Consider the following 27,547-nt stretch of genomic DNA (forward strand, 5'->3'; position numbering starts at 1 on the left):
TAGCTAATAGCCTGAAAAAACACTTTTTGTAACAGAATGCTGTACTTTGTAAAAAATATTGCCCTCAAAAGGCTTTGTTAAAACTTTTTCCCCATTTTGTGTGGTTTTACCATTCATATTGCTGTATTGTCCAATGAAAAGTGTCCTTAGTTTGTAGCTTTTAGCATATCAATAGGGGAAATTTTAGGTCTCACTCAAATGTGAAAAGAAATTATTTCCAAATGGTTATTGATTCTGTCCACATCCAGACTCCTGCCATTCTCCCAGTGCTTTCGAGATAAAAGTCTGCCCCTGAATTGATAGATAGATAGATAGATAGATACTTTATTAATCTCAAGGGGAAATTCACATAATCCAGCAGCAGTATACTGATACAAAAAACAATATTAAATTAAATAGTAATAAAAATGCATGTAAAAGCAGACAACAACTTTGAGTAATGTTAGCATTTACTCCCCCGGGTGGAATTGAAGAGTCGCATAGTGTGGGGTTAATTAATTAATAATTAATAGTTAATAGGATTAAGCCGGTTTGAGAATGTTATGTTAGGCTTATTGATAAAATAAAAGAACTGTTCACAGTCAAGTCTTTATTTTCAGTTTCTACAAATAAGGCACAATTAAAGGAAAGTATTTTTATTTTCAGTAATTTCTTTTTTATCTTTTGAGCAAAATATGTATAAACACTAGTAATATTCAATCTTGTATTTAACCAACTACCATCATTATGTGTTAGGAATGATTTTAAATCCAATTTGGTCTGAGATATATTAAAAAACATTTGTCCAAAATAATTTAAGTGTATGTAGGGGATTTCCAAAATATATGGCCTAGCACTGGATACACATTATTTTAAATATGATTTTGTTTGAATTTTATATATGTCTTGTTTATCATTTTACAGTATTTTGGGAGTTTGTTGGTTATATTCTGTGTGGAATTGGCCAGTGGTGTTTGGACTTATGAACAGGATAATGTGGTAAGTCTCTGTTTTGTATTTCAAAATATTATATTTTTCATTCTTATTGTGTAAAACCTTGGATCAAGTTAATTATTTGATGTGCATCTATGCTTTTTGTAGCAACTGCAACATATAAAAAGTGTTGGATTGAGACTGTTAAGAGAATGCTGCCACATGGCTGCCATTGCAGATTGTTGATGGCTAAGTTTGTTTTATTCCTATGTTTTAATCAAATATGATGAATGTGATTTTATTATTAAATATATCACAAAATACATTTATTGAAAGACTGTAAAATAAAAACACTGAAATATACTGAGCAGTTACAGTAGAATTAGATTCAATTTTTTACACTGCATATTCAGCACACATTTGTTTTGAATTGTTGCTATGGATGAAAGCATGTGGGGGAGTTAGAGATGGTACAACTGATGTTGTATGATAATTTCAGTCATTGCAACCATCTCCGAGTCAAAAATCAGATAATCAGATTGCAGTTAATAAAATAACATTTTTATGCCTGCTTAACCAATTCTAGTTATGTTGTTAATAAAATATAAAGTATGTAGAAAAAGGGATCTTTCTTCATATAACACATGTCCTTGTTTGATTTGTAAAGCTCTTTGTGAAGGTGAAGCATGTTATATAAAATAAAGATAGATGGATATATAGATAGAAGCAATAAATCAATCCATACATATTTCCATTCATCTAGTCATTTTCCAAATCAGTTTAAAATATTTTAGAGTTGGAGCTGATGCCAGAAACATTGGGCACAGGGCAGAAATCAACCCAGAGTGAAGTACTTGTCCATAGCCGGGCTTACTTCCTGACAAATCACTCTTGCTCAGTCTGGACTAGTACAGAGAAGGCAGTATAACACATACATCTTTGGGCTGTGATTGGGAAATGGAGTACCCAAGAAGATGTTCACACAGCCAAGACGATATGTAAATTCCATACAAACAGTGACTGAACATGGTATTCTAATTCAGTTATAACCAGGACTCTGCAGCAATGTAGTATCAGGGTGAAAAGTCTGCTGTAGTAATTGCATTAGTGCAGGTGATGCCAAAAAATTCTTAAATTTATAAAAGAAACTCTGTCCTTGGAATCAGCTTGACTCTATGGAGGCAATGTCTGAAAAGGAAAACTTAATTAAAGACTGGCCATCATAGAAAGTCACACTTGCTGTGTCTTTGTCATAGTATCTAAACAGAGAAGTATCTTTGTGACAGTTCAGGTCAGCACCGTGCTCCCACTTCAGCTTTGGGAGCCTCTTGAACCTGACACCATCGATAGTCATGACCGGATGAGCCAGTGGATGAGGACAAACACATAAGTGTAAAAAGTGCTTTAGTACTTTTATTAAATATTCAAAATCAATCGGTGTACAAATAATAATGCAGTGTGTCCATCCATAAATAAATAATCCTTTAAAGTGAACTGTGGAAGCTAAAATGCAATAAAATATTCCCTAAAAATGAGGTTAAAAACACAGGCAAGAATCTTCTTCAAAATATACAGTCCCTAGTGTTCTCCTTTAAAACCAATGCCTCTCCGGATTATCCTGCTTGGACCTTGAACCAAGGTGAGATGTCAACCAACAGGAGCAGACACCCTTTAGTCTGTGTCCCTGCTGCCCAATTCATGGCGTTCCACGGGGAACCACCAGGCCCTGCTTTGCTCTGCACTTACCACTGCCAAAGAACTCGACCTGGCGAAAGGACACTCCTGAGTGTAATGATCACTCCTGCCCCCTAGTCTCTCAACAGGTGTGATCCCCAAGCCCCGTCCAGTGCGCTTCCCATGTGCTTCTCCCTGGGGCTCCATTCCCATCCACCTGCTTCCCTCTCTAAACACCAGCTCAGTCTCATTCCTGCCTGTCTCTCTGTCTGGTTAATCTCTGATCTTCTTTCTCCATTTTCCTTTCCTGGATCATTCTCTCTTTTTTATTCTTTTCTCTTTTTCTTTGGATTACTTTTTTTCCCTCATTCGTCCTCTTTTTGTGCTGGCTCGTTCTTATAGGCCTCTGTGTGTGCAGTGTCTCAATTGTTCGCACCACTAGAAGTTGAAGAAGCAATTAAAACAGACTGCACCCTCACGTGTAGGTGTATCTCACCCCAATCACTCAATGAGCTCCCCACAGTTGCATGAGTACGCACAATCACGGAGAATAAGCCAGCCAATCAATCATTTATTTTTTAAAAATGGGCTCCTGATTATCAAGCTGCAGATCTGTCATACTGCAATCTTCAGCAACACACCATCCCAAATACACTGCTGTTCTTCTTCTTTCGGCTGCTTCCGTTAGGGGTTGCCACAGCGGATCATCTTCTTCAATATCTTATGTCCTCTCTCACCACATCCATAAACCTTCGCTTAGGCCTTCCTCTTTTCCTCTTCCCTGGCAGCTCTATCCTTAGCATCCTTCTCCCAATATACCCAGCATCTCTCCTCTGCACATGTCCAAACCAATGCAATCTTGCCTCTCTGACTTTGTCTCCCAACCGTCCAACTTGAGCTGACCCTCTAATGTACTCATTTCTAATCCTGTTCATCCTTGTCACACCCAAAGCAAATCTTAGCATCTTTAACTCTGCCGCCTCCAGCTTTGTCTCCTGCTTTCAGGTCAGTGGCACCATCTCCAACCCATATAACATAGCTGGTCTCACTACCATCCTGTAGACCTTCCCTTTCACTCTTGCTGATACTAGTCTGTCACAAATTACTCCTGACACTCTTCTCCACCTATTCCACCCTGCCTGCACTCTCTTTTTCACCTCTCTTCCACAATCCCCATTACACTGTACTGTTGATCCCAAGTATTTTAACTCGTCCACCTTTTGCCAGCTGTACTCCCTGCATCTTCACCATTCCACTGACCTCCCTGTCATGTATTCTGTCTTGTTCCTACTGACCTTCATTCCTCTCCTCTCTAGAGCATATCTCCACCTCTCCAGGGTCTCCTCAACCTGCTCCCTACTATCGCTACAGATCACAATGTAATCAGCAAACATCATAGTCCATGGGGACTCCTGTCTAATCTCGTCTGTCAACCTGTCCAACACCATTGCAAATAAGAAAGGGCTCAGAGCCGATCCCTGATGTAATCCCACTTCCAACTTGAATTCATCCATCACTCCTACCGTAGACCTCACCACTGTCACACGTCCCTTGTACATATCCTATACAACTGTTACATACTTCCGTGCCACTCTCAACTTCCTCATACAATACCACAGCTCCTCTTGAGGCACTCTATCATATGCTTTCTCCAGGTCCACAAAGACGCAATGCAACTCCTTCTGGCCTTCTCTAAACTTCTCCATTAACATCCTCAGAGCAAACATTGCATCTGTGGTGCTCTTTCTTGGCATGAAATCATACTGCTACTCACTAATCATCACCTCACTTCTTAACCTAGCTTCCACAACTCTTTCCCATAACTTCATGCTATGGCTCATAAATTTTATTCCCCTGTAGTTACTGCAGTCCTGCACATCCCCCTTATTCTTAAATATTGGCACCAGTACACTTCTCGCGTTGCACTTCCTCCACATCATGCAACCTCTTCTCTCTCTCGTTCTCTTCATTCATCAGCCTCTCAAAGTACTCTTTCCATCTGTTCAACACACTGTCCTCGCTTGTGAGTAAGTTCCCATCTTTATCCTTAATCACCCTAACCTGCTGCACATCTTTCCCAGCTCGGTCTCTCTGTCCAGCCAATCGGTACAGGTCCTTTTCTCCCTCCTTAGTGTCCAACCTGTCAGACAACTCATCATACACCTTTTTTTTAGCCTTCGCCACCTCTCTCTTCACCTTGCGCCTTCTGCATCTCTCTGACTATCCCACTTCTTCTTTGCCATCCTCTTCCTCTGTATACTCTCCTGTATTTCCTCATTCTACCACCAGGTTTCCTTTCCTTCTTCCTCTTTTCAGATGTCATGCCAAGCACCCTTCTTGCTGTCACCCTTACTACATCTGCTGTAGTTTCCAATCTGTCTGGTAAAACTCTTCATTCCCACCCAGTGCCTGTCTCACCTCCTCCCTAAACTCAACCTTGCAGTCTTCCACCATTTGATCCTTGGCTCTGTCTTCACTCTCTTCCTCTTCTTGATCTCCAATGTGATCCTACATACCACTATCCATTGCTGCTTAACTACACTTTCCCCTGCCACCACTTTGCAGTCTTCAATTTCCTTCAGATCAACTCTTCTGCATAGAATGTAATCTACCTGTGTGCATCTTCCTCCACTCTTGTATGTAACCCTATGTTCCTCCCTCTTCTTAAAATACGTATTCACCACAGCCATGTCCATCCTTTTGACAAAATCCACTATCCTCTGACCTTCTTCATTCCTCTCCTTGACACCATACCAACCCATCACCTCCTCGTCTCCACTGTTCCCTTCACCAACATGCCCATTGAAATCCGCTCCAATCACCACTTTCTGTCCGTTGGGTACACTGTTCATCACTTCATCCAAATCACTCCAAAAATCGTTTTTCTCACCCACTGCACACCCAACTTGCATATAAACTGTGGTCCCGAGGACTGGAGGATGGCTTGTGCCTCCTCCAGACCGCGAGGGGGCATCCGTCCTGGTTATGTTGGGGGCCTCGGGTGAAGGGCTTGGAAGCCCAGCCCTGTAGGGACCTGTGGCCACCGCCAGGCGGCGCCCCAGTGCCAGAATATCCCGCGTGGTACCTGGCCGGGACGCCCAGGAGGACTGGAGGAGGGCTTGTGCCTCCTCCAGACCACGAGAGGGCGTCCGTCCTGGTTATGTTGGGGGCCTCGGGTGAAGGGCTTGGAAGCCCAGCCCTGTAGGGACCCGTGTCCACCTCCAGGCGGCGCCGCAGTGCCTGAATATCCTGGGAGCCCAGCACTTCCGCCACACCAGGAAGTGCTGGGGGGAAGACGACAGGGGACACCCAGATGGCTTCCGGGTGCGCAGCCGGCACTTCTGCCACACTGGGGCGTGGCTACCGAGGAATGCCGGGAAGCAGCTGGAGCCCATCCGGGTTCCTATTTAAGGGGCTGTCTCCCTCCAGTCAGTGGCAGAAGTTGGTGGAAGAGGACGCAAGGCGGCCAGGAGAAAGGCAGCGGAACTGTGTGGCCTGGACATTGGGGGAATCGGTGCAAGAGGCACTGGGGTTTGCGGTGCACGTGACTGAACTTTGTAAATATAATTATTAGTGTAAATAAACTTGTGTTGGGTGAAATATGATGTCCGTCTGTGTGTGTCTGGGCCAGCGTCCACAACACTAATAACATTCATCATCACACCTCCAATTTCCAGCTTCATAATCATTACTCTGTCTGGCACTCTTTTCACCTCCAAAACACTCTTGACATTCTGTTCCTTCAGAATAACGCCTACCCCATTTCTCCTCCCATCCACATCATGATAGAACAATTTGAATCCACCTTCGATCCACCTGGCCTTACTCCCCTTCCATTTAGTCTTTTGTACGCACAATATATCAACCTTCCTTCTCTCCATCATATCTGCTAACTCTCTCCCCTTACCAGTCATACTGCCAACATTTAAAGTTCCTACTCTCAGTTCCACTCTCTTTACTTTCCTCCTCTCCTCCTGCCTCCAGACATGTTTCCCCCCTCTTCTTCTCCTTCTTCTTCTTCAGCCAACAGTAGCCCAATTTCCGTCAGCACCCTGTTGGCTAACAGTACTGGTGGCAGTCGTTGTTAACCCTGGGATCGACCGATCCGGTATGGAAATTTATATTGTTGCGCGCATATTGATTTGGCAAAATTTGCCCTTCCTGACGTAACCCTTCTCATTTATCCGGGCTTGGGACCGGCACAAAGAAACAGCTGCTTGAGAGTGTTACTTGAGGTAATTTTTTTTCTAGCAGCCTTTAATTCCTATAATAAAACCTTCTCCTTGGGATCAGTAAAGTTTCTAAACTAATCTAATTTAATCTCACTTTTTAAAATAATAGTTAAAGTCCATTCATCTGGAGTATTCTAACCTGTTAATCCAATTCAGGGTGGTGGGGAGCTGAAACCTATGCCAGCAGCACTGGATGTAAGGTGGGGCGGAACCCTGGATGGGATGCCTGTTCTTCATTAAACTGTTAATAATTTATCCCTTGGTTTGACTGCAATCGAATATCTTTGCTGCAGGATGAATTTTTGTAAAATATTTATTCTTATTAATTATGTATTCATCAGTTCAATACATAGAAACGTTTTTGATCCGGTAAAGGCACTGTTAATGAAGTGTGGTGCAATACCCATCTTTTGATGCATTTGTCAATATTTGGAAATAGGGAAATTATTATGAATGCATTCATCACTCAGGATATAATTTGAAGGTACTTTTATTCTGCTTAATGTCAATATTTGAAAATATTTCTTCTAAGCCAGCACTCTTTCAAGCACTATGTAATGTTTTCTCTATGGAATGGGACTATACCCCTTTGGGAAAATATTGCCTTTGTCGCTGAAATTGATTTGCTTTTCATTAAATTAAACACTGATCCATTCACTCATTGCAGTTGCTCTCCTGTTTGTTTGATAAAACACTATTTTTAATTATTCATCCATCTATCTTTTCTACATACTTTCTATTTTTTCAAGGTCACAGGCAGAGTAGAATTGGCTGAAACTAGAGTGAATGTTTCCCCATCTGTTGGAATACTCAGTATAGAGCCACACTCAGTCACACATGCTAGACAAATTTAGAGACACCAATTAAGTTAGCATACATTTTTTTCAAGTATGAAGAAACTGTAGTACTCTGAGAAAAACTGACAAAGACATATTTTCCTTGTAAAAGGGAAGTTGACAGTGTTGACAGCCAGACCATTATCTGCCCACTCTACTTGTTGGCCAATTCAATTTCAGTCACTGCCTTAAAAGATCCAAATAAGTAATAATAAGATACAAATACGGTATAACATGTTCATTTATATATAAATTATATAATTTATATATAACACAAGTTGAGTTTAAAGATATGTAACATTTTGAAATCTTCAGGGGTTGATGACCATGTGCATGAAAGCGAGAAAATAAAATACGAGTGAAAGGTTCCATAACAAGTAAGACACTGCCACTATTAAAGAACATATTTACTATGACATCAATTCACTGCTCAATTATGTCATTTAAGCAATCTAAAGCAAAGCCATAGCATATCAAATACATTTCTATAATGACAGTTTAACAAAGATAATTGTTACATTGAAAATTGTGACGTGTGGTCTGTGGCGCAGTGTCAGTTTTAAATATTTAATTGTGCCCTGTGTTTTCTCTATGTGTGTGTGAGGGTGTGTAAATGCGTTTAGCTCTGTGGTTAGCTGAGGCACTGTCTCGCCATGCTGCATTCACACAACTGCAGAGGCGGGCGGATCAGGCAGGAGCATCCATGTGGCTGTAGAGGTAGCAGCTATAGGATAATAAAAGTTGAAAACAACAAGAAATACAAATTAATAACATATCAAAATTAAGCAAAAGCTGTTGACAACTTACAACATTCTTCTGACATGATTAAACTGATAATTAAGATGGTTATAGATATAAGGGAAATGAATTGAAGAATGACAGAGGAGTTAACCGATATCAAACAGTTAGTTAAAGTGAAATACCAGACAAATGCCAGACTGTTTTTTTGAAGTGACACTAAAATAAAAATGCTTGGGTCTCAACTCAAAGATGCAAGAAACATGTTAACAACTTGCAGAGTGAAGAGAAAATGAAATGGTAAAATGCCAAAGATGAAAGGATGACTGCCATGTAAAATTAATATAAAACACTTAAGGATAAATTAAGGAATTTATAAGAGACAGCAAAAATAAAGGACATTCTTGGAATTTCAGAAGGTTTTGAATGTAGAAATCTAAGGACATTTATTTGGTTTTACTTAGCTTATCATTTACCTGGTAAATGCTCTCTGAGGACTATCATCATTAAATTTGAAGAAAATAGCATATTATTACATGTTACAGAGACTGATATTTTCTCTTCAGTTTTCTGTTTTCTCTTTAAGTGTTGTCTTTTCTTTAATTTATCATTCTGATTGGATATTATTAGAATTTTTTTAATGCAGTGTATCATAGTTTAGTTCAAAATTATAAACCAAGATAGTGTTTTTTTGTCATGTTTACCTTCTTCTCTTCACATTGTGTTGATTCCCTTTATTGTTTGCATGATTATTTTTATCTTTTGATTATTTACTTGAAATTTTTATAATGATTTGTATATATTGATATTTTAAGCAACTTATATTCTCTACTGTCTGTATGTTTTGGCCATGTCATATTTTCTTTTTTCTTTTTGTGATTAACTTTTTATTTAACAAAGTCAAAAAGAAATCAACATGAGAATAAACCCAAATAGTGTCCCTCATTCACCCCTTTCACCCTATCTGATGTCCTGTATAATACTATAGTAGCATCAGTAGCACCAATCAACCACACTAGTACACTTGACTAAGGGACTGACTGCATCAAAAGTCTGCACATAACAGACTTAACTCTAGAATTAGCAGAATCCCAGTTGGGAATATAGTCACTGAATACTCTGTTAATTTGAGATCTGGACAACATGAGAAGAATCAAGCTGTCAAAGGTAAACAGTCAGCATAATTAGATTAGGGGTCTTCCAGAGGCAAGCAGAAGTTTAGCAGTGTTGTGCTTTAGGTCAAATTGGACATAACACATTTTGGTAGAGATTTTAATGGCACAAAATGCGGGTTAAGACAGCAGATTTAACAGCAATGCAGAAATTCAGCTGTGTCCATGTGAAGGTGCGGGTCCTGCTTCACACTCCCTCTTCTAGATTTGGGAGCCCTCAAACCCAACACTATCGGTAATGTAACCACATGAGCTGGTCTGATGGGACAAATCAAACTGAGCAAAGTGATGGTACAAAAGGTGCAATTTCTTTTATTCAATAAAACAAATCCAAACAACAGTGTCCAACTAAAGTGCAGTGCATCAAAGTTCCATAAATAAAGAATCCATAAAATCAGGTAAAAAATCCAAATGCTTAAAACAAGGCTAAAACATGAGAATAAAAACCTGCAGCAGTCATTGGGGCCACACTAGCCAAACACACTTTCCAGTCTCTCCAGCTCACCCATGGCTTGCTCAGCTGAAGCGCCTTCAGCTGCCGCAGTCCTCACACTACACGGTCTTGGCTGCCTCCGCCGGCGTCTGCCAGACTGCTCGGGGTCGGTTGACCTCCTGTCTTCATTCTCACACCCGTAGTCATCCCTCAGATCCCTAGGGAGGACTCCACCTCGATAATGCCCACTCCTCATATTCAGTGGGCGCAATCCGTCCCTCAAGCACCGATCCTTCGCTCCAAATGGGACCCCTGACCATGCTGACCTCTCTCATAAGCTAGCTGGCTCATCCGCTCACTTTCACTGCCCCAATGCCGCACTGTCGCTCTCAAAGCCTTTCCTCCCTTTTTCTTTTTTGTCCTCTTTCTCCCTTTTTTCCTCCTTTTATATTCTTCCTCCTGTACGGCTCCATGGGTGCAGCGGCTCAATCACGCACCAGAGTTAGATCGCACCCTCACGTGCAGGTGTGACTCACCCCAATTACTTCATCTACTGTCTGCACAATCATGCCAATGGGGACTGACATGGCCCAATGGATTATTTAAAAACTGACCTTTCATTTCGAGCCGCGGACCCACTATATCACATTCCACCCCTTCTGCATTCCTCCATAAATGCACGAACTGCATCTTGAAGCCAACCCTTTGGTCAGCTCCATACTTCATTTTATAACAAAGGTGCACAACAGAATTGACACCCCTGCAGAGACTCCTGAAGACAAGAAAGCACACAAAAGGACGTTTATTTTAGACTTGTAACCACTAATTGAACTATGACTTGATGTGATTAACAAAATTACACACTAATAAACAGGGACTGGATATGTAACTGGAAGAAACTTTGATCCAATCACCAGAGGTTACACTTTCCTTCAAAACTAGCTGCATTCATCTCTTCTGTTCTCTTTGAGGAAGTGAAAACTTATGAACCACCTCTTTGGGTTGAGAAGCCACCCACTCTCTGTGGATTAAAAAGTTCACAGATTTTCTTTGGCCTGGAATCTACAGTCCATAGAGCCTTTGAGTTGGACAACCTGTACTAGCTCTAGGATCCACACTCTGTGCTCAGTGACTAAACCCTGTCTGACAAGACTGAGAAGCTGCATTAATTCAAGAAGGGAACAGCAAAGAGTCTAACAGTCATCTGAGGAAGGCAGCATCACACCATGGACAAAGGGCCAAGAGACAAAGAGAAAGAATGCACTCCAAAAGAAGAAGAGTCCTCCACTTGAACTTGCATCAACCCCGCTTAAGTCCACACAGCATTGGACATCATCCTTGAAGCTTGGCATCGTAACACTGTTTATCTGTGCCAAGATAAATTAGAACTCTAAATAGCCAGTAAATAGTTAGTCTTTTCTGTGTTATGGGTTGTCTGTCTTGTATGTGTTGCATCCCGTTTTCTTTGTAAATATGTGTATATATGTCATATATATATAGCTATATTTCTATAACCCTTGTGTTTATCAATAAATTGAATTATTCTATTTCTTAAAACAAGTGTTTCATTTATTTTGATACATGTCTAACAGCTGGAGATCTCCTTTCAGATAAAGGTAAGGAAGATAAAGTGGATCCTTACCAAATTACTGGCATTGTCAAAGCCAAAATGGATAATTAATTAACTGATTGATTAACATCAATCAATTATTTTTCCCACATCCCTACACCATTGTTCTACATTTAATTTGGAGACCCTGGGTGGGCAGAGACATCCTTCACTCAGTTTTGCTACAGTAATTTGGCTTCACTGGGTGGGAGGTGAAAGTGCCCAGACAGTAAAGAAATACCATATTTCATAGCATGTCAGAGAACAGGGTGTCTGAAGTGTTTGATCTTAACCTTGTTTAGGGTGGGAAAGAAGGAAAAGACAAGAAGCTATACAGGATCTTATTCAATAGCGTGTCATTGTGAGATTTTGCTAAATGTGTTTTTGTGACATTTTTTTAGCTGCGGACAAAGCTCCATTTTCCTGGAAAAAAAGAATAAAATTTAAAAAGATTTTTTTTTTTCTGTTTCAAAAGACTAGTTGAAAAAAATAAAGATGATATATTGGTGGGGGCTGATTGAGAATCTGAGTTGTGCCCTTTGCAGAAGACCAGCAAGTTTCAAGTGCACACTTTTAACTTGCCAGTCAAGCCTTAAGGATGGGAAGATTAGGTGGAAGCATGATGAGATTCTTGGCTCAAGTGGCAGTGGGCCTAGAGGAAGAGAGGAAGAAGAGTCGAAATAACATCAAACTAAAGGGGCCCTGCTTTATCAGATTTGCAAAACCAGAAGAAAGCTATAGCACAACATCAACTGGCACTGGAGTCCTGAGATGAGAGTGAATCTCTCATAGGAGATTAGCAGCTCAATGCTCAGGCCAGATATAGTAGTATCGTCTAAAGAAACTTGTGGCTAACATTACCAAATAAGTAGAGTTAGCATTGAGGTGTCTGTAGCTGACGTGCAATGAATGCTAGAAAACTCACTCAGCAGAGGGGAGATACATAGAGTTGAATGGATGTGAGGCATGAGGGGGCCGAAGGGGCTGCCCCAGAATGCTTATGTTTGCTGTCAAGCACCCCAGAGGTGTTGTGGGGTTAAACAACTGAAACACCTGGGAAGGAGGGTGCCCACCTGATGACTCTCAGAAAGTTACAACGGCCCTACTACAAATCTCCGCAAAGAAGGAAACTTGATTGCTTGCCATCCATCTCATGCAAGATACAATGAACGTCCCTGCTAATGAGATTGTAGTGTTGAACCCATTGTATTGTAGATATTATATATTATGTTTTAAGCTTGAATATTTAATATCTGAATCCTAAACATACTATGAGAGGAAAACTGTTTCCACATCTAAATTCCCTATGTTCATTTGAAGAGTACAGTAAAAATAAATATCAATCAAAAAGAGTTTGGATTGTTCAAGAGTAAAAATTCTGAATCACAAAGCAATCAACTTGATAGCTGCTAGGATAATTGCAGACCCTTAAGGACACTATATCATCATGGTAGAAAACTAAAAACTAAATGGTTAATGTATTTTCTCCAAATTCAGATGATAAGGAATTACTAGCTAAAAGCTTTATGTTAAATCTCAGTATGAGTTCTCAATAAGCCTTTAATGGCAGGTGATATAAATTGTGTGTTAAAATTCTATTAAGTTACAGCATGAAGTCAACAATTGTAACTGCAGCATCTAAAATGGGGATTTTGTAGTGTTTTATTTTTCATTTTTGCCCTTTTATTCAGTTCCATATTGATTTGGATTATTTGACAATTTTTTGTTGCTTTTTTCATTGATTATTGTGTCACAATTTTGTTTCCCAGGCACTGATACTTTGAATTTTTTGTTGTTGGAAACAGCTCACAGTTGCTACCACATGCTGGCCGAAGGTTGCATGGTGGGACATCAGAGGTGTATTGTCTGCATTGATTCTGTTATTCAAAAGATTTTGCAGTGTGCTGTTTTGTTTTTTGTTTAGAGTTTTTAATTTATTAACTTTTTTGCCACAATTTTCATTTAATGGTTTAATGTGAGGGCGGCACGGTGGCGCAGTGGTAGCGCTGCTGCCTCGCAGTTAGGAGACCCGGGTCCTCCCTGCGTGGAGTTTGCATGTTCTCCCCGTGTCTGCGTGGGTTTCCTCCGGGCGCTCCGGTTTCCTCCCACAATCCAAAGACATGCAGGTTAGGTGGATTGGCGATTCTAAATTGGCCCTAGTGTGTGCTTGGTGTGTGGGTGTGTTAGTGTGTGTCCTGCGGTGGGTTGGCACCCTGCCCAGGATTGGTTCCTGCCTTGTGCCCTGTGTTGGCTGGGATTGGCTCCAGCAGACCCCCGTGACCCTGTATTCGGATTCAGCGGGTTAGAAAATGGATGGATGGATGGATGGTTTAATGTGATACGTTTGGTTTTGATTCATTACTGGTTTGATTCGTATATGTTATTATTACAACTTCACTTTTTTGTGATCTGGTCCAGATCAATCTTTTTCACAGTCCCTCCTGAAAAAAATCCACATTTTATTAAGAATCATCATTTTTTCAGACCTATGTACTATAGGTTTCTGTACCTATACTTTAGACAACATTCCTGTTTTTGCTGGTAATTTGTTCTGAAACCTGTAGGTAAAGGCAGATTTAATTTGTAATAAAACAATGAGACATAGACAAAAAGTCAGTCCATGTTCAATACCAATAAATCAATAATTTGTGATGTCTAAATTCAAACACTAACCCAAAATTCTTTGCCAGGAAAGCACAAACAGAATTGTCTAGAAAAAACAGGTAAAGAAAAACTCACTGACAAGTCTTTCCAAATTTTATCTACAGTCTCAGACAACTAGGAAGTATGTAACGTTGACCTTTATACCTTTGACCCGATGATGTCACGTGCTAGACACTTCCAGTTGACCTTGCCTGCAGCCATCAACAAAAAATTCTCAAAATGTTGGTGCCCAGAGGGAAACAAAATGCCATTGTAGGAGATTACTAACATTTTTAACATAATTAAAAAAAAAAAGCTCATCAAATAAAAGTTTGGACCCCTAATATATTTGTAGTTAATTCATTACATTTCTACTATTACCACTGCCTCATTAATATTAGTGAATGAAGATTTATGATTCTACACAAACTGATATTTTAATAGAGACAAAAGCACCCTCAGTGCATGTCTGAGGATACAAATCTTTTAATATGCCTCACAAAAAATAAATTGCAAATTAGAAGGATGACAGTACTAATTACTGAGATTTTTAAATCACCTAAGGATATGCTGAATAAAAATGATGCCTTTACAAACAGTACATAATCTTTTGACCACAAGAGAAACAAAGCAAGTAATATGTTAATCACATTATTCTTTTTTGGAAAATTGTTCCTGCCTCACGCAAGATGCTTGCTGTACCGTGCGCAACATTCAATGAAATAATTTATTGCAGCAGTACTGTCTCTTTCAAATGTACTAACCTCAATTCCTGTCCTTCCTTTTCTTTCTCCAAGTACCCAATCGCCACAAAATCAGCTCTGTAATAGACGTTACAGCCATCTGTAAGCTTAGAACGCCGATTAATCAAAACTTTTAAGGAACATTGAAATATCTTCGTAGTGCATGTTTAATTATTTTATACATCTATCCTTCCAGTGTTGCACCAGCCCCAGCAAGAATACAGCGCGAGCCAGGAACAATCCCTGAATGAGGCACCAGCTCCTTGCTAGTGTCCTCACAAGTTTAATTATTAACAATATAGATTATTTAAATGATGTTAACATTTTATCTGTATAATGTAATTATATTTTGCTGCATTTCATCTTAAAAATAATATCATCATCATATGTAAGTATGCGCTTTATAAAGTGGCTGAGGTTGTGCAATATTATAACTGTATCGCCAGTTTACAGTGAGGTAATTGTACTTATAAGTACAAACAGTTCTACAAGGAGAACTTGATGGAGTGATTGAGTGAGTTTATAGTTCTTGGGATGAAACTGTTTCTGAGCCGCAAGGTCCGTGCAGGAAAGGCTCTGAAGCATTTGCCGTATCTCGTATGGAAGCAGTTCAAATAGACAGCATGGCGTGTGTGCTTGATGCTGTATACCGATAATTCTCTTTCCAATCATCTGCTGTAGAGCTGTGATTGCACACTCGGATACAGTGATATAAATACTCATAGTGGTGTAGTGAGAGTAATATGGAAAAACATGATCCGCTCTGGCAACCCTTAACAGGAGCAGCTGAAAGAAGAAGAAGGTGCAGCTATGGTATTTGGAATAGTTTGGCCATTCCGTGGACCATTATATCGTTACAGGTTAATTACAATCAGATGACTTAAACTAATAAACAATATGCGTTTAATTTCAGTGTATATGATAAAGTCGCATCAGGGATGTGGATCTAAAAAAGAAAGGAAAACCACACAGGAACAGTAGCACTGCTTTGATGCTGGATGCTGCCAGTTTGCAAAACTGAGCGGAGAAGTTGTGTACGCCAAGTATTTAGCTGGCATTAAAATGTGCGTGGCTTTATGCCAGGTTTAGTTTTTATACATCACGAAGTAAGCGTGGAAACAGGCATATGCAACATTTTTGTGCGTACACACTGTTTATACATGAGGCCCCTGAAATGCAAGAATGAATGTATGTTAACAAATGAAATGAAGTTGACCAGACAAAATACAAAATATCTTGGGTTCATACTGTCTGCAATGAAAAACGTCAAAGTACATGTAAGAATCACTACATCTTTGTGTTTTTAATTAGCATTTTTCATACTGTCCCAACTTTTGGATTGGACTCTGGATTGGGGTTGTATAGTATTAGTAACAGGCAAAAGGAGCTTTGTTGAAAACAGAAAAAGACATAAAGAAAAAGTTAAATAAATTATGCAACTCTCTGGTTTATTAGGCACTTAGATTAGGCAGGGTCAGTTTCAGACAGGATGACAAACTAGGACTGTCAAATAAAAAAAAGTTTGATTACTAATATATTTAGTAATATTTACAAATATATTTGAATGTAAGTTAAAATTTAACTTGTTTCATGCACATTTGTATTTGTGGGTTTTTTTATATTTATACTTTTTTTTCGTATAGTTCATTTATAAAGCATGAAGTGCATATGTCTTTGTGAACTTTGGCCTAAAAGACACACATGACACTCAAACAAATCTGACACTTGAAAACACAGTCATCACAAAAATGTGTAAAAAGTGACATGATCAAAGAGAAGATGGAGCTAAGAACGATTCACACAACCAGTAATGCACATAAGAAACCCTGACAAATTCACTTGAGAAACATGTTAAGTACAGTGACTAATATATATATATATATTTTACAGCTACAGTTCTTTATGCTCTTAGATGCCAGAAAATATTGAACTCAGAACCATATTGTGCTTGGTATTTTGAGTTACTGTATGTAAGTGGGGAAGCTATCTGCACTAAATACTCAGAAACTGACTTCTAATGTTAGTTTGTTAATTCTTTACATGTTTCCTTTGGTCAACCCTTCTTTGACTTTTAATCTATCTATCTATCTATCTGTCTATCTATCTATCTATCTATCTATACTGGTATATCACTATATATACTGTATATATCTATACTAATAAAAGGCAAAGCCCTCACTCACTCACTCACTCACTCACTCACTTACTCACTCACTCACTCACTCACTCACTGACTCACTCACTCACTGACTCATCACTAATTCTCCAACTTCCCGTGTAGGTAGAAGGCTGAAATTTGGCAGGCTCATTCCTTACACCTTACTTACAAAAGTTGGGCAGGTTTCATTTCGAAATTCTACGCCTAATGGTCATAACTGGAAGGTATTTTTCTCCATTAACTGTAATGAAGTTGAGCTGGAATGACGTGGGGGGGCGGAGTTTCGTGTGACATCATCACGCCTCCCACGTAATCACGTGAACTGATTGTCAACGCAGTGCGTAGAAAACCAGGAAGACCTCCAAAAAGCGCTTAAGAAAACATGCATTATATAATTGAGAAGACAGCGAAAAACAATAAGAAGCGAGCGAGTGACATATACTACCATATTCATGACTGCTGCTACCTTGGAAAGAAAGCAAGGTGTAAACCTAAACTTTAAATTAAGTTCATAGACAGGCTACCGCTGGCGTTTCACATGCCCACAGGTAATGCGGGATACAAGTTTAATGAGAGGACACAGGATATAAACGAGAGTTTTGATCACTTTGTAACTAAGTTAAAATTGTAGGTGAAGGGGTGTGCTTATGCAAATTCGAGAGACTGTGTTTGTGGGGGATTGACGGATAAGGCGGGTGGGGGAGTCACGTCATCATATCCCCTCCCATTTACCTCATTTCGCTCTGAGCTGAGCTCCGCACCGTCTTCCGAAGCAACTTTGTCACACTGCCACCAAATACTCCCAGAAAAATCCACAAGTTAATACACACGCTGTCTCTAGAGTTTCTACACACTGAATCCTCCAGGCACTACTTACAAAAGGTTACATTGACAATCGTGTTACGTTATTTTTAAAATCTTTCCTTTTCTTAGCACAAGCACAGCTGAGAAGCTTCGATGCATGTGCTCCATAACGCGTTAAAAAATAATGCATTTAATCACACTTTGCATTACAAGCAAAGGGGAGCTTTTGTCAATGCATGATTTCCTGGTACACGATTACATTGATCAGCGCATCCCGATTCATTTTACCCTCGCACCACCTTAGTTTGAGAAGAAGTATGAAAAAATATGAGGTTAACACAGAAAAACAGATCACCAATTCAAGCTTTATGAATAATCGATTCGCCATCAATAATTGTTTTGGTAAAGCCATCCTCCTTCCATTTTATAATTTTTCCGCCATTAGCCATGATTAAATGAACGGTAAATAAAGTAAGAGCAAAGCGAGGGTGACTTATTTAGGCAGGCATATATATGACAGCAACACTCATGACAATGTCAATCATGTTACGTTATTATTAAAATGTTTCCTTTTCTTTTTCATTACTTCTTTAACACACTACTTCTCCACTGCAAGGCGCGGGTATTTTGCTATATATATAATATATGAATGACCTCCAAAGAGCGCTGAGACTTTTGATATCATGAACGTGTCTGCAAAAACTGTAGTCTGCTGCCCTGCAAAAGTCGAGCAGCCAGCGCACGCATAGCTGTGCCGCCTTTGAGACGCTGACTGCGCTTCCGCCTTAAGTCAAAGTGAGCACTTTTAATTTTTTTCATCCTCCCCCTGCGCTATAGCCCAGACAAGTGCAAACACGGGACCCCTTTTCTACACTGCGGCAAACTAATATTAAGGCGATTCGCACTTTCTTTTACGTTACGATTATGAGGTTGTCAGCTCGGATTATGAAGACACGCATACGAGTGGAGGACTCACAGTGCCATCACAGCCGATTAATGGCGGGACGTCTCACCAGTCTACACAAGACCCACCCCAAGACTGTCCCCAAAAGGTGATCATAACGTCAGCGAACACATCTCTCTATACTATATAAAAGAAAAGGCAACTTTCCTTTCTTTACACCTTTTTTTCCTTTTATCCCAAACCAAAGCCTTTCTCTCTTAACACTGCAGAAGACACAAAACTAATTTTCTTTAAATGCCGGTAAGGCACATTACCAGAGGCACAAATTTGAACGCTCACATAGAAAATGTAATTTCTATACCACAGCCGTCGTGTAGCGCCTTTCAAAAGGGATCTACTACCGAGAGATGATCCATATACATTTTAGCTGCTGTTAGTTACTTACCTGTTGTGTTACACGTCTTTAAAATGTAGTTTACCCAAATCACTCCAGTAGTGCTCAATGTACCTGTACTTCTTAAAACGTTAATGTTTTACTGTTTAATAACTTATAGACTATATTTTATTATTTTTCCCTTGCACTCAGTGACCAAAGCTATACACACACATATAGACACATACAAACATACACACAAGTATATGTATGTGTATATATATGTATGTATGTGTATATATATATATATACAGAGACACACCCCATCTACATTTTATATATATATATATATATATATATATATATATATATATATATATACACACTCACATACACACACACACATACATACATACACACATATATATAATTTGTGTGTGTGTATGTATGTGTGTATATATGATGTAGATAGGTATGTATATATATAAGTGTATATGTAGATATGTATATAGATATGAAGATATGTATGTGTATATATATGTATATATATATATATGTATGTGTGTGTGTATGACAGCAGCAATCCAAGCTGTGAGAAAACGGTAAAAAGGAGGCGTGTCAGACGTCGTGGTACATTTTCTGATTCAGCTAGATGAAAAAAACTTTGTGACGCTGCCGCCAAATACACAAAACAATTACTTTGACAATCATGTTACGTTATTTTCAAAATGTTTCCTTTTCTTTCTCTTTCCTTCTTTAACACACTACTTCTCCGCTGCCAATATATATATATATATATATATATATATATAGATAGATAGATAGATAGATAGATAGATAGAGATATATAGATAGATAGATATGAGAACAACACTCATATCAATGACAAAACAATTACATTAACAATCATGTTACGTTATTTTTAAAATTTTTCCTTTTCTTTTTCGTACCTTCTTTAACACACTACTTCTCCGCTGCGAAGCACGGGTATTCTGCTAGTATATATATATAGTGCAGTATGTGCATACATTCGTATTTAAGATGCACAGAGGTGTCACCAAACATTTAAACACAGCTGGTTAAGGGGATAACAAAATGTAGGCTCAGTGTCATACGCAAATAGGTCCTTCTGGATTAAAAAATACATAAACTCATAAGTAATACAAGTGAGTAACTGGGTATCATTGTAAACCATAGCAGTGTTCTTATTTTTAGAATGTTTTTCTTAATTAATTTTCACAAAGTAAACTAACAAAAATACCTATCATTTTTGTTTGCTCATTACTTACAGGTCCCTGTACAAAGGTCCGATATGATTAGTTTAAAGTCTCGAATGCACAGCTATGGCTTACCCCGCTACCAATGGTTAACACACGCGTGGAACTTTTTTCAGAAGGAGGTAAGCAGAAATGTGTGTTGCAAAATGTTTCTGTATTAATGTCTATCAATCCATTTATTGAGGCCTGTAACTGTGCAGTGACGTCTAATATAAATAGTGAAAACATTAATTTAATTCATTCATTTTTCCATATGTCTATTTTCAAACTCTTCATCTACAAAACAAAGAGCATTTTTGGTAAATTGATTACATCACTAAACACTTAACCACTTGCCACATAAATAACTATAGCTATCTATCTATCTATATTCTCTGACATGTGTACAAATATTGCCTGCTGCAGTTTTCATTTTACAGGGCAGAATATTTATAACCCAGCTGGCACTGTACAATCAAGAATCAGTGAAGGTCTTAGGTTTTTTTAACCCACTGGACATCCATTATTTTTTGTGACAGAGTGCTCCCACGTCCTTACTGTTCATTTGAGCCACTACAGATAAAGCCTGGAACATAATTACATATAAACAAACGTGCCAGCCAGGCTACTGTAGTATCGTCTCGAAAGTCACATGTACTACAGGAAATCAGCAGTTGTTGTAATTGGTGCCCTTAGCATTTACATAAAGTTTATTTATTATTATTTACCATATCTGGAAAGGTTACTTTTTATCAAAATAATGCTGTCCAGAGTGTACAAGCTGTGTTTTCTGAGTAACCAACAGCTCTTATTTTAATATTTTCAGTTCAAGTGCTGTGGAGTTTTATACTTCACAGACTGGCTGGAAATGACAGAGATGGAGTGGCCCCCTGACTCATGCTGCATGAAGGAATTCCCTGGGTGTGCCAGACAGGCGCACCTCGAGGACCTCAGTGACCTCTATCAAGAGGTAAGTTAATGCAAAACCGAAGAATGAACAGCTTAGAAAAAGTAGGTTATCTCTGAGTTATTACCCTGTGGGCACAGGACATCTAAAAAGTAATCGTCATCTAAAGTCTGTAACTAAACTGTCCTCCCCAAGACCAGCTTTAATAGGGGAGTTAAGTGTAAAATATCAATTCCAGCTAAACTTGTCTTATCTCCAGGGATATTTCATTATTCCCAATGTAGGAACAGATTAATGTATGTGGATATTTCTAATAAGATTAAGCTATCTTCTCAAGTTACACAAATTTGAATTTGCACTTGCTAGTGTCTTTTTAATTGATTCAGAGCTTTGTTTAAATCTCTCAGTAGGTTTGACATATCTTAGGTAAATGTGCACATTTCAGAATATATCATCGTGCTTCCCTCTTTTTTTCTTAAAATGACTGTGCCTCCTTGAGAATGTCTTGGTGAAAAGCTGGAGGAGAATTTAAATTAGTGTTGATGTTTCTTAGTTTTTGTTGGCCATAAAGAACAAAAAAGTGAGGATTGTAAAACTGTTTGAAAAATATTGGTTTTCCATATTGATTTCATAAAATGTTCTCCTTTGTGAAATTTTTACATTCAAAGAAAAATATGATGCTAAAACAATAAAACCAATTTTAACTCTTTCAAATTTACTTTAGTCAAAAATTTAAAAATATTTAATTCTAAAGCAAGCGTTCTCATTCCCTACCACCTTCGCGGTCACTTCCCCTATCTCTTCATATCATTCTTGAGGCAGATTGAAGACTTAAGTGCCAGCTTAAGTGAAAAATTAAACAAAACGTACTAAGTAATTGCAACACAAAAACTAACTTAATCAGCTTTAATGCAGAAAGATGCTGATGCTAGGGTGCAGAAAAGGAGAGCTGCTCAGGAAGCAGCAAGCGCATCAACCTCTGAGCAAACGAATGCTAAACGTACAGAGAAAGAGTATAAAATTTATGAATGCTCAAGTCAAATGTATTCACTGCACGTTATCGTGCAGTACAACAACAACATTTATTTATATAGCACATTTTCATACAAAAAGTAGCTCAAAGTGCTTTACATAATGAAGAATAGAAAAATAAAAGACACAGTAAGAAAATAAAATCAGTTAACATTAATTAACATAGAATAAGAGGAAGGTACAATGGCCAGGGTGGACAGAAAAAACAAAAAAAAACTCCAGACGGCTGGAGAAAAAAAATAAAATCTGTAGGGATTCCAGACCATTAGACTGCCCAGTCCCCTCTGGGCATTCTACCTAACATAAATGAAACTGTCCTTTTTGGATTTAGGGTTCTCACAGAAGGACTTGATGATGAAGGTCACGTAGACTTCTGGCTTTTAATCTATCCATCATTGTTGGAGCACCATGATGCTTTGAGTAGGTGGTGGTGGCGCAGGCCGGACCGGAAAAAGAAACAGAAGAGAGAGTAGGGGTCAGTACGGATTTTAGAGCCACCATGAATAGTTATTTTAATGAACTGAACATACAGAGTATCAGGATTAAGTTAAAGTGAAGTTATGAAAAGGCCATGTTAAAGTAATGTGTTTTCAGCAGTGTTTTAAAGTGCTCTACTGTATTAGCCTGGCAAATTCATATTGGCAGGCTATTCCAGATTTTAGGTGCATAACAGCAGAAGGCCGCCTCACCACTTCTTTTAAGTTTTGTTCTTGGAATTCTAAGGAGACACTCATTTGAGGATCTGAGGTTACGATTTGGAATATAAGGTGTCAGACATTCCGATATATAAGATGGGGCGAGATTATTTAAGGCTTTATAAACCATAAGCAGAATTTTAAAGTCAATCCTGAATGACACAAGTAACCAGTGTAGTGACATCAAAACTGGAGTAATGTGTTCAGATTTTCTTTTCCTAGTTAGGATTCTAGCAGCTGCATTCTGCACTAGTTGCAAACGATTTATGTCTTTTTTGGGTAGTCCTGAGAGTAATGCGTTACAGTAATCTAATCGACTGAAAACAAACTCGTGAACTAATTTCTCAGCATCTTTCAGTGATATAAGAGGTCTAACTTTAGCTATGTTTCTTAAGTAAAAAAATGCTGTCCTAGTGATCTGATTAATATGCAATTTAAAATTCAGATTACAGTCAACAATTACCCCTAAGCTTTTTACCTCCGTTTTGACTTTTAATCCTAATGTATCCAGTTTATTTCAAATAGCCTCATTGTATCCATTATTGACAATCACTAAGATTTCAGTTTTCTCTTTATTTAACTTGAGAAAGTTACTATTCATCCTTTCTGAGATGAAAGTCAGACATTGTGTTAGTGAATCAAGAGAATCAGGGTCATCAGGTGTTATTGATAAATACAGCTGTGTGTCGTCAGCATAGCTGTGGTAGGTCACGTTGTGCCCTGAGATAATCTGACCTAACAGAAGCATATACAGTTGATTGAAGTACAGTACAGTACACCGTTACTGGTATTTTTATAATTTCTTTGAACATTTGATGTTGGTTTTGTCAATGATATCACCAGCTTCCTTGTAGTAGCAGGAGGATCTTTAAATTTAAATAAATTAAGAATTATTAAGAAAAAAGCTACAACTTTTTTTTGTCTTCATGTTTTTTTTTCCCTTACAGTTTTAGCATACTTTATTTCTTATTTAGTGTTTGATCTTTTCATATTGCTGATTATGAGTATCTCTACCTTATTTTTTATAATCTCTGCTACTCATAGATCATACATCATAATACATCATGTTAAGTGTATATGAAAGATCTATACAGTAATGAAACACTAAGGCCTACCATCTCACTATTCCAATGACTCAGTGTGTAGCTTTTGGCCAGCACTCATTGAGCACCAGGTAATAATCTCTTTCACACATGCAGGCTATCCCACTAATCTGCTTTTACAATCCTGATTCAGTTACATGTGTCAACAAATATGGGTCCAGGATTTCAGAAAACTTGACCTGGCAGTTTCCTGTGCCAAGAGATAGCATAACTCATAATAGAACTTACTGATTGGCATGTATGTAAAAAAGAAAAAAAAAAAAACAGCAAATAGAAAATTGCTTAATAAAATGTAAGAGGGTCCTCATTTAAGATGTGCAAATGCCCATTTGAGTAAAGAGTAAAACATGACGGATGTGGTGTGATGATGAATGCAAGTCTTGCTCTTAGGTTAGTATTTTGAAATACGGAGGTTCCATCCAAGCCCAAGAAATAAACTTAAGCCCACTTACCACCTAACCCAGCCATGTGTTTCCTTCAGAACTGTTGTTTTCCACTTGTGAAGAAGCAGTATAATGTGAGGCGGAGGGGTGTGTAGTGCTTAGCGCATATCTTCTGGAAACTCAGTTTAGTGAAAGTAGTAACATATATCATTCTATACTCATTGTTTTATATTTACATTTGGTTTTTTTAGTGCCTGATAGTGTGATTTATTCCTCAAACACATTTTTATGATTCAAACACATGATATATGATAAAAAATAAAAATGAGGTCAGCATTTGAGCATTGTGGCCCCTTGCCAATTAAGAGGCCACTAAACTTTTTCGATGCCTACCTCCTTTCATGGCAAGAGAGGCTCATGTATCAACATCATAAACCTGGAAAGGGCAAATTTTAGTAAATCATTATGATGGTTAACTTTTAAATGTCCCAGGTTGCGTGGTCACATAAAGTACTTAATCTCTAGCCAGATGACCATTTTCCACTACCTGTTTAACAATATAAGCAGACTCTTGATGTAAATTCATAAATCTGTAAATTTATAGTTGAAGAGTGCCCAGTAGTCTGCTTTGGATATATTTCAGGCGGACAACAATACCTGGTGAGTGGCATAGTGACAGAATGGCTAGCACTGCCTCATTATGGATTCACTATCCTGAGTTCAAATTCTGCACCTAGCTTCTGTACGTTTGGAACTTTTGTATTTGCCTTTTTTTTCAGAATAATTCTGTTTCCTTCCCACATTCCCAAAAATGTTTATATGACTGTAGCTGAATTGGTTGACTCTAAATTGGCTCTACATGGGTCTGTGCACAGGTGGGCACTGTCCAAGGCTAGATTTTGTGTTGAGCCAGATGTTGCTGGGATAGCTTCCAGTCCCTTGCAACATTTCTTAAAGTTGGTTTGAAAATGTTAGGTTACCGTATGTTAACAATATAGACTGTAAGTGTAAGCAACACATGAAAAAATGTGTAACTCCAGCCATGTTTCTGGATGAGATCAGCTTCTATCAGCCACAACCTGACTAGGAAATGGAGGTAGAATCTGAGAACAGGCCCATCCATACTGGACAGGACAGTGATTGCTCAGATGGATGATGGAGCAATCTGCATGGCATTTATGTGACACAATAGAGGTTTATCACAAAGCAGAACAAAGAAACGGGTAGGTTACCTTTTTTTTAGAAAGTCTAAAGTTATACAGTCTGACAATTAAAGATCAATAGGTAGATAGATAGATAGACAGACATACAGTCAGATGATAAGGTTAAAATCAATTAAAAAGACAAACGTGAGTATTCTACAATGAAAAGGTGAATATTGGAATGTACATGTCCTTTCTGGTGCATTAGTCTCTTGTATGACAGCTTTGTAAATTGACAATCAAAGGGTGTCTATGCAGTTATCCTTAAATGACGATTCTGTATTAGAAACAGGGCCCATGTAGACAAAGAACTCTGTCATGACTGGCTGGCAACAGACACAATACTGACTGCTTTCGCTTATGCAAGTGTCCCATATCCAACTTTTTCCTGGGGGGAGGGGATTCGCCACTTGAAGGTTTTATGGAACATTACTTTAACATTTATTTGTCTTCCTAAAATTAACCTTTTCTTAAAAAATTGCTTATGGCTAATTAACTGTGTAAGACGAGGTATGACAGATGTGTTGAAAATAATAAAAGAGAAATACATGTAATACTAGCTGTTATATTAAAATAAAATCTTCAGCAGGTTAGAAAAATAATGCAAAAGTAATGTTATATAAGAAATATTAAAACATGAAAATGTTTTAATATTAATGCCTAGTGAAATGGTACACAACAGTACATTACAAACATTCTACGAAAGACTCATGTCATTTCTTTTTGAGAGTGGGAAAAAAAGCATGAGTATCGATAGTGTATCTAAATGACTTTATAAGCTGACTACAAAAATCCTACTTCCTTTGTTTAGCACTGCCTGGAAATATTCAGCTATTTTCAGTGCATTTGCTGCATTATGCATTACACAAATAATATGTCTACTTTTTTGCAGTTTTTTAAGTTTTATAAAAGGAGATCCTCAGTTTATTTTTCCACAATCAGAAATAACTCCAAAGAGTCACAAATAAACTAAAAACGCCATCTTTCTTAGACAACAATATTACAGTGAAGGAGTGTCAGGATAGCACATTGGTTAACTTATGGATATACATCCTAGTTTTGAATGTCTTGGTCATTTATTTTGTGAACATTCTTCCTGTGTCTATATAATTTTGTTTCAATCCATTCTGACTTTCCTCTCATAGTTTGTGCTAAGATATCAAATCGTTCTAAATTGGCCTCTCATTGTGCTTATAAGTTTCAGTCCCTTACATTCCAGGACTGGATTATGAAAGTTTAATAATGTACAGCAGCAGTTCCCAAACTCGGTCCTGGGGACCCACTGTGGCTGCAGGTTTTTGTTCCAACCAGATTCACAATCGGTGATAATAATCGATAAAAACTGATCTCATTTAATTAGCTGGTCTTTTTTACTCTTCTCTTATTCTGCATTCAGAAAAACAGAACAGTATGTTTTTACATTTATAAGATATTTAGAAATATTTCTATTTTTTCTAAAGCTATAAAGGCTTAAATCTCTTTTGTTGTTTTCCTATTATTTTCTCCTTTTCATGTGTAGTTTGCTCCCTTCATTTAACCCTAATAGTGACAATTAACAACCAACACAGCAGACACCCAGGAGGATGAAAGCAGCAATGACTTCAGTGCCAGACCTGCTAATTACTAAATAATCAATTAAATAACCAGAACACCTGGAAAAGCAGAATGAAAAGAAGGCTGAAAATACTGTTAACGACTTAAAAAAAATTAATATTCCCCATATAACTGCTTATTATAT

At 38.2% G+C, this 27,547-nt stretch overlaps 1 protein-coding gene across 1 annotated transcript in view; it reads left to right on the plus strand.

Moving 5' to 3' along the window:
- tspan12 (tetraspanin 12) overlaps positions 1–27,547 on the plus strand; it is a 99,517-nt gene that overhangs the window by 30,085 nt on the left and 41,885 nt on the right. The window contains exons 4-6 of the mRNA XM_039761210.1: positions 904–978; positions 20,523–20,630; positions 21,314–21,457. Coding sequence (XP_039617144.1) covers positions 904–978; positions 20,523–20,630; positions 21,314–21,457 — 327 coding nt within the window. The remainder of the gene's footprint in view (positions 1–903; positions 979–20,522; positions 20,631–21,313; positions 21,458–27,547) is intronic.

The sequence above is a fragment of the Polypterus senegalus genome, chromosome 8 (assembly GCF_016835505.1).
Source record: "Polypterus senegalus isolate Bchr_013 chromosome 8, ASM1683550v1, whole genome shotgun sequence".
Lineage (NCBI taxonomy): Eukaryota > Metazoa > Chordata > Cladistia > Polypteriformes > Polypteridae > Polypterus > Polypterus senegalus.